Consider the following 7,500-nt stretch of genomic DNA (forward strand, 5'->3'; position numbering starts at 1 on the left):
TTCTTTTCGTTATCTGGTTAACATACCGTAAACTCAAAAACAGATCCAGAATTGCGCCGGATGAGTCAAGCCAATTACCACAACTAAGAGAAAAAGCCAAACTTGAAAAAGTTCGCAACGCCTTGACTGCTAAGAAATATGTTAAAAAAGCGGCAAAGTTTTACTTGCCAGTTTTCTTTACAATTCTACCTTGGTACATTGTAAAATTTACTGAAGCCGTGTACGAGATTTGTACAACAACCGAGGCTGGATTTTTCTGGAAGAGATTCAGTATCGCCTTTGCGTTTTTAAGCGACGCTTTTTATCCCCTGACATTTTACAGGGAATACGGTAAAACGGTAAAGTACATTTTCTGCAACAGCTGATGTCCACGGCTCGGTAATGTTATAAGACAACGTTAATGACGAATTTAACAACTGCGTCATGGTGAACAAAGTATCCTGGTGGTATGAATAGTGTTACGCGTCGAATTTGAATGGATTTTATATTCGTGTCAGTCACCTCCTCGCATGAACGGGAGGCACAGGGCCGGACGGGACATCATCACTTTCTGAAGAGAACCGAGATGGAAATAAGAGCGGTGAATTTCTAAACTGTCATGTTTATTGTAAAAAATGTCATACAGTACCAAATTAACAAAAAACGAATGCCTGATCAGGTTCAGCATAGAACATCCACTCATTGGTTAGTACATGCCAAAATTTTATTTGAACTTTTCAAGCTTGTTTAGGTCTTGTTTCAGTGTTTTTTTTTTTTTTTTATGCGATCTTTTAGTTTCTTTCACATTTCTCCCTGAAAGCCCCCGTGGAGAGGATCGTTGTCCGTGTTGTTTTTCTGAAATAGGATTAGTTGACTCCGTCATTTGACTTATACGTCAATTTGATTGTTCTTCCATGAAAGTTGAGAATCGCTTGCACTTTCATTTGAGAATATTTCGTAATGTCGGTCTTGCAAGGACCGGTAATTATTTATCGCCAAGGGTGGTTGAGGATTTTGGTTGTGTTTCGACGTTAACATAACACCATTATCAAGTCAAGAAGAATGATAAATTTAAAAGGTTTAAATACTAAACTAACAATAAGTTTTCTCTGAATCTTAAAGAGACATTTCTTAAGATCGCTTCTATCGTGCATAGTAGTGTTATGTTTGCCAATTCGACCGAATTTTTGTGTTTAGCAACAAGTTGAAAAAGACTCCGCGCCGCGTAAAAATAGAATGAAATAAAAAAATAAACACTAGCGAGAAAAACACACAACGTTTCGATGACTCCATGTCATCATTCTCAAGTGAGAAGAGAATAAAAATGAATAGTTAATTTATACCGTACGAAGGTGGCAAACGTAAAAAGTTTAAAATATTTAAAGTATTTAAATAAATAATTGCGCGTGTTAAGTTCATAAATGTAAACTATTAAATAAATAGTTTCGCGCGTATGGAATCCGATTGTTTGTTCAAAGAGGGCTTCATCTTCTTTATGAAAAGCATTTCATGAACTAAACAGTCCAGTTTCCCGGTACACTTTTTAAGTACGTTGAAATGCTTGGTCAGGTCGCCGATGGTTTGTAGGCCGTGGTCGTTATTTAGATGTTTGCCGATGGCCGAATTACGGTGCTCATTAATACGTTGATGTAAATGCCGGCTGGTGTACCCGACGTACTCTGCATCACACAGATCACATTTATAATTATATACAACGCATTGTTGGCTAACTATAGGAGGTTTAGGCTCACGTACTCTGAGATCTTCACAGATTTTGCGACTCTTGAACACGGGATGAAGGGTGTGATCGATTTTGTTGCTTAGATCTGATAATTGCCTTTTCACTGCGTCAGCTGACTTTTGATCTTTAAAAGGCAAAACCACTCGGTGAACAGCATTTTCGTTGACGGATAATTGAGCTTGCACTACAGGGTTTTCCGACCTAACTGAGGTGACAAAGTGAGGGATGGTGGAATTAATGAGGTGGTCGGGATACTTGAGGTTTGTAAACATCATCTTTAGATGATCACATTCAGATTGGAAGGACTCCCATGTGGACGACAGGCGGAATGCACGATTCAACATGGTCTTAAGTAGTGATTTCTTGTATCTTTTATCGACGTGGCTCTGGTGATGAAGCAATAGGCCTGTGTTTGTTGGTTTCCGATAAACACTAGTTTCTAGTTTACAGCCTTTCTTGAGCACTTCCATACCGACAAAAGGTAACTTGTTTCCAGATGCTAGCTCCATGGTGAAGTGTATGGACGGATGGCAGTTATTTAGCGTTGATAATAAATCTTCTGCCGCTGGTACACTTGTGACAATAGCAAACGTGTCATCCACGTACCTTCTGTAAAATTCAGGGAGCTTGTTGTCTTGATCTAGTTTCTCTTCGATAGAACAGAGAAATGCGTTTGCCATAAGTGGGCCCAATGGAGAACCCATGGCCACACCGTCGGTCTGCTCGTAAAGATTGCCATCAAATTGGAATAGTTGATTCATAGTTGCAACTTCTAGAAGTTGAACCAGTTCAGGCTTTGTAATGCTGAGGTCGTGTGTAGTATTAAACCAGTTGTCAGCGAACGCCTTCTCAGCGATGATTTCGATCGTTTCTTGAAGCGGCACATTAGTGAATAGTGACGTGACGTCATAGGATACCAGAATGTCCTTCTTGTCGATGACTAGGTTTTGAATCTCATCGGCGAAGGAGAAGGTATCTGATATTGTGTAGCGATTGCTTGACAGGGGCTTCAGTTTGTCATCAAGCCACTTGGCGAGGGCATAGTTGTAAGTGCCGGTGGCAGATAGGATAGGTCTCATCGATAGATTCGGCCTGCAAACCATCGGCGACCTGACCAAGCATTTCAACGTACTTAAAAAGTGCACCGGGAAACTGGACTGTTTAGTTCATGAAATGCTTTTCATAAAGGAGATGAAGCCCTCTATGAACAAACAATCGGATTCCATACGCGCGAAACTATTTATTTAATAGTTTACATTTATGAACTTAACACGCGCAATTATTTATTTAAATATTTTAAATATTTTAAACTTTTTACGTTTGCCACCTTCGTACGGTATAAATTAACTATTCATTTTTATTCTCTTCTCACTTGAGAATGATGACATGGAGTCATCGAAACGTTGTGTGTTTTTCTCGCTAGTGTTTATTCTTAAATGTCTAACAAAATCTAATGTCATTCGAAATAAAAAAAAAAATATAAAAAGATCACCTGACCGTTAATTTTTATGTAAAAGTAATGTGATACTTAGCCAGTTCCAATCCATTTAAAAAATACTTTTTAATCGTCGTTTTTTTGTAGGCACCTTTTTTGAAAAGGTTTTATATGAAAAGCAACCACAAACTCCGTTAAATTATTAGATGCACAAATAACTTTTGCAAAAATCCAAAATTTGTTTGTGATCCTGGCCTTATCGGTTTCTGAAGAAAGCAACTCGAGCTCATTTCAGTTAGTAGCCTCGCCCTTCTAGCACCCAGGTCTATTACTCAGCTCCCCTTCTTTGAAGTATTGAGTTGTAAACTTAGTTTGTTTACATCGATAAGACGTAAAACTTTGCCCTAACAGACAGATATGACTGCTGAGAATGACATGTCACCATGGAAACGGTCGATAAGTTGAGATTTCACTTGACCGCAGTTAGCTTGTCGATTCAACTGTCTGCTGGCGAGTTAGGTATTGAATTTGATTTCACAACCGGCAGAGACTCGACTGTCTGCTGGCGAGTTAGATATTGAATTTGATCTCACAACCGGCAGAGACTCGATTCAACTGTCTGCTGGCGAGTTAGGTATTGAATTTGATTTCACAACCGGCAGAGACTCGACCGAAAAGAAGATGAAGACCATTCTGTGTATTGCGGTAAGAAGAAAGATTTTAAATCTTTAAATTGTACCCATTACACCAAACTTATCATAAACGTAGTTCCAGCAATCTTTCCTCAGCTATCATCTGATACGAGCGTAAAACTGCGAACTCTGACGAGATGATTTCATTATCATGGCAGTTTGTGAAGTGAGATTACCACAGTTTCAAAGATGAAATTAAAGTACTATCGTTGGTCTTACAATGTAGTCACTTAAGACGTGGATCGAAATGTCTCTATTGCATACTTCTGGTCTTCTTCAGCCGGTGTATCGCTGTTATTTTCACGGAGGTTTTGTTTTTGAAGAGGGTTTATTTTCTTTCAGTTGAGATGCCCTTGTCCTCTGAATGGCGTTGTATTGAACATTGCTTTTTACGTGAGATTTTAAGACAAAAGCAATTAATTTTATTCCGCTCTGATTCTAGCACAACTCCTCATAATTCTGTGTGAAAAGCTAGCTTGACTTCTTAAATTACAAATAAGAGCGCTATAGCCAATTCTGTCTGCTTAACAGAAAGCATTATTTTGCCCGCAGCTATTTTTACATTTTGTAGGTTAGTTTTATTATTTTTTTACGTTTTTCTGTCTCAGAAAAACAAAAAACAAAGAGAGTAAGATAAACCTCTTTTAAAGACTTTTCACTCTTTCAGAAGTAGAAATAGGCTAATCACCCTTGGTCGGGCAAAGTTCCATGGTAACGAAACTGTTTTAGTAAGAATGCGTTCGTCATGAGGGCGCAGGACTTTAAAAGCTGATAAAGGAATATGCATTGTATAAAGGCTGAAAGTTTCTAAAGAAACTGAGGTGCTGCGTCGGTGGGGGTAACAAGGTAATTTGGTTGTATCAACTAAGTTGAAATTGTAAATTGGCCACCTTAATGAGTTAAAAAGCTGACGTTTCGAGCGTTAGCCCTTCGTCAGGGCTCTGACGAAGGGCTAACGCTTGATATAACCAAATATTCACTGTAGTTCGCTAAACGAGACCAACTGTTTTTAGTTATCGTGTTAGATGTTTTCCTTTTTTCGTGTGCAAGTCATTTATATAAACTAAGAAAAGATACCCATGCCGTTGTCAATTGAAGCCACAAAATTGATCGATTGGTCAGCTAATGATTGTAACAATGGCTGTGCCTTTCCTCAAGATGTGATTGGTCTCTCTAAGAATAAACATTTTTGTGTCTGTTAAAGAGTTTTTCGAAGTGAAAGTGAGCTGTTAATTAACCAGAAACTAATATTTTAACAATTTTATTTTGCCTTGTTTCAGTTTGTCCTGTTAACCTCCACATTACTTGCATTATGGTATTTGCCACCAACAAGTAAGCGAAAATCTTTGTTTCCTACATAATTGAGTAATTTCTGGGCTAAGCAATCCCAAACATGTATTTTACGGTTGGTCTGGTTTTAATTTTTACAGACATCTGCAGTTTTGATTGGAAAGTCACAGAGGTTGAAGACTGAAACTCTTTTACTATACTGACACCTAGTCACTTTACTCTGATGATAATTTCCACCAAAGCTGTCGTAGAAAAGCCCCACATGAATAATCACTACCACTTATTCATTTTGGGTGAAAATCTACATTCTTATAATCTATTTGAGTTCATAATTTTCGTTGTTCAATAATAAACATCTGAAAGACAATTCAAATATATAACATTCCACCTCTTTTTTTTTTTTTTTCTAGCAGCTTTACCTGTGAATTGGCATGACTATTTCAGTAATGCGATTAGGGATTACTGGGCACTCCCTCGTCGAGAGAGTACATATGCCGGACAAGAGCCAAGCCTAGTTGAAAGAAATTACGATGTTGAGGAATGCGGGAAAAGAAGTGGAATTGACGTCAATGAAGAAAGTGAAAAATACTTTAGTTGGGATGGTGAAAGTGATGAGTCGGGCAGTGGTGCCGGAAGTACAGGGGAGGGAAGTTCTGGTAGTCATGGGGAGAATAATGGAAGTGGAGAGGAGGAAGGTAGCGGACAAAGTGGAATGGAAGGAGGCAGTGGGGAGAGTGGAATGGAAGGAGGCAGTGAAGGAAATAGAATGGAAGGAAGTAGCGGAGAGAGCAGAATGGAAGGAAGCAACATAGAGAATGGAATGGAAGAGAGCAGTGGAGGAAATGGAATGGAAGGAAGCAGTGGAGAGAGTGGAATGGAGGGAAACAGCGGAAAAGGTGAAATGGAAGGAAGCAGTGGAGAGAGTGGAATGGAAGGAGGCAGTGGAGAGAGTGTAATAGACAGAAGCAGTGGAGAAAGTGGAATTGAAGAAAAAAGCGGAGAAGATAGAATGGAAGGAAATAGTGGAGAAAGTGGAAATGAAGAAAGCAGTGGAGAAAGTGGAATAGAAGAAAAAAGCGGAGAGGATAGAATGGAAGGAAAAAGTGGAGAAAGTGGAAATGAAGGAAGCAGTGGAGAAAGTGGAATAGAAGGAAGTGGCGAAGAGAGCGGAATGGAAGGAGGCAGTGGAGAGAATGAAATGGAAGGAAGCAGTGGAGAAAATGGAATGGTAGGAGGTAGCCATGAAAATGGAATTGAAGCAAGCGGCTATGAAAATGGAAGTGAAGGACGCAGTAGAGAAAGTGGAATGGAAGGAGGCAGTGGAGAAAATGGAATGGAAGGAAGTAGCGAAGAGAGTGGGATGGAAGGAGGCAGTGGAGAGAATGGATTGGAAGGAAGCAGTGGAAAAAATGGAATGGAAGGAAGCAGCCATGAAAATGGAAGTGAAAGAAGCAGTGGGGAAAGTGGAATGAGAGGAAGCAGTAGAGAAAATAGAATAGAAGGAAACAGCGAAGAAAGTGGAATGGAAGAAGGCAGTGGGGAGAATGGAATGGAAGGAAGCGGTGGAAAAAGTGGAATGGAGGGAAGTAGCCAAGTACATGGAGAAGAAGGAAGCACAGAAGAAAGTGGGGGCGAAGGAAGTAGCGAAGATAATGAGGAGGAGGGCAGCAGCGGAGAAAGTGGAGAGGAGGGAAGCAGTAACGGACACGAGGAGAAGGAAAGCAGCACTGAAATTGATAAGGAAGGAAGTGGCGAAAAAAATGGAAACGAGGAAGGCAGTGAAGAAAGTAGCGAGAAAAGTGGAGAGGAGGAAAGCTTTGGAATGGAAAATATCATTGCTGTTAACAATGGCCAAGTTCTTTTGGCTGGTGGCATTCCTCGTAACCCTACTACCGAGCCTCTTTCACCGACACCTGAGAGGACAGATGCCGTTCAGGACCTCTTAGAGATGGTCAAAGAGATAGAAAATGCAGCAGAGCTTCCGAGGCCTTAATTGGGTTGGAGTGTCAACACTGATAATAGGACCAGATATAAAGTTGTATTAAATATGACTAGAGATAAAACTAGAAACGACCATGTCTTCCCATGCTTCACTTCTTTCGAGGAACAAAAAGCGCAGTGCTTCAATGAGATATAGGGGCGCATTCAATTCGGTTGGAAAAAATTCGGTGGCAATTTTCTTTCTGGAGGATCAGTTAAGCTCTTTTTTTTTAAAACACAACTAACGGAGCTACCCTACTCCTTTTGCACAGATCAGACTTTTCTCCCAGTAAAAGAAAAAAGAAAAGGCCCCTGGTTAGAGAGGCGGTCGGTTCTAGTCCAGAATTATATTTCATTTCGTTTGGTTTTGATTTTTGCCGTGT

The 7,500-nt window shown here is 39.9% G+C and overlaps 3 protein-coding genes across 4 annotated transcripts in view; 2 read left to right on the forward strand and 1 right to left on the reverse strand.

Moving 5' to 3' along the window:
- LOC148736521 (uncharacterized) overlaps nucleotides 1-1,232 on the forward strand; it is a 1,998-nt gene extending 766 nt beyond the window's left edge. Inside the window, exon 1 of the mRNA XM_088754362.1 lies at nucleotides 1-1,232. This exon is cut by the window's left edge and continues 766 nt beyond it. Coding sequence (XP_088610488.1) covers nucleotides 1-365 — 365 coding nt within the window. The 3' untranslated portion in view covers nucleotides 366-1,232.
- LOC148736522 (uncharacterized) lies at nucleotides 1,217-2,871 on the reverse strand. Its single transcript, XM_088754361.1, has one exon. The coding sequence runs from the start codon at nucleotides 2,821-2,823 to the stop codon at nucleotides 1,411-1,413; it is 1,413 nt and encodes a 470-aa protein (XP_088610487.1). The 5' UTR covers nucleotides 2,824-2,871; the 3' UTR covers nucleotides 1,217-1,410.
- A 767-nt stretch (nucleotides 2,872-3,638) lies between these two features.
- LOC111337284 (uncharacterized) overlaps nucleotides 3,639-7,500 on the forward strand; it is a 4,299-nt gene continuing 437 nt past the window's right edge. The window contains exons 1-3 of one of the 2 annotated variants that reach the window (XM_022943568.2): nucleotides 3,639-3,860; nucleotides 5,128-5,179; nucleotides 5,548-7,500. The exon at nucleotides 5,548-7,500 is cut by the window's right edge and continues 437 nt beyond it. In XM_022943568.2, coding sequence (XP_022799303.2) covers nucleotides 3,837-3,860; nucleotides 5,128-5,179; nucleotides 5,548-7,130 — 1,659 coding nt within the window. In that variant the 5' untranslated portion in view covers nucleotides 3,639-3,836 and the 3' untranslated portion in view covers nucleotides 7,131-7,500. The remainder of the gene's footprint in view (nucleotides 3,861-5,127; nucleotides 5,180-5,547) is intronic. The other variant, XM_022943570.2, reaches the window with a different exon arrangement.

The sequence above is a fragment of the Stylophora pistillata genome, chromosome 3 (genome assembly GCF_964205215.1).
Source record: "Stylophora pistillata chromosome 3, jaStyPist1.2, whole genome shotgun sequence".
Classification (NCBI taxonomy): domain Eukaryota; kingdom Metazoa; phylum Cnidaria; class Anthozoa; order Scleractinia; family Pocilloporidae; genus Stylophora; species Stylophora pistillata.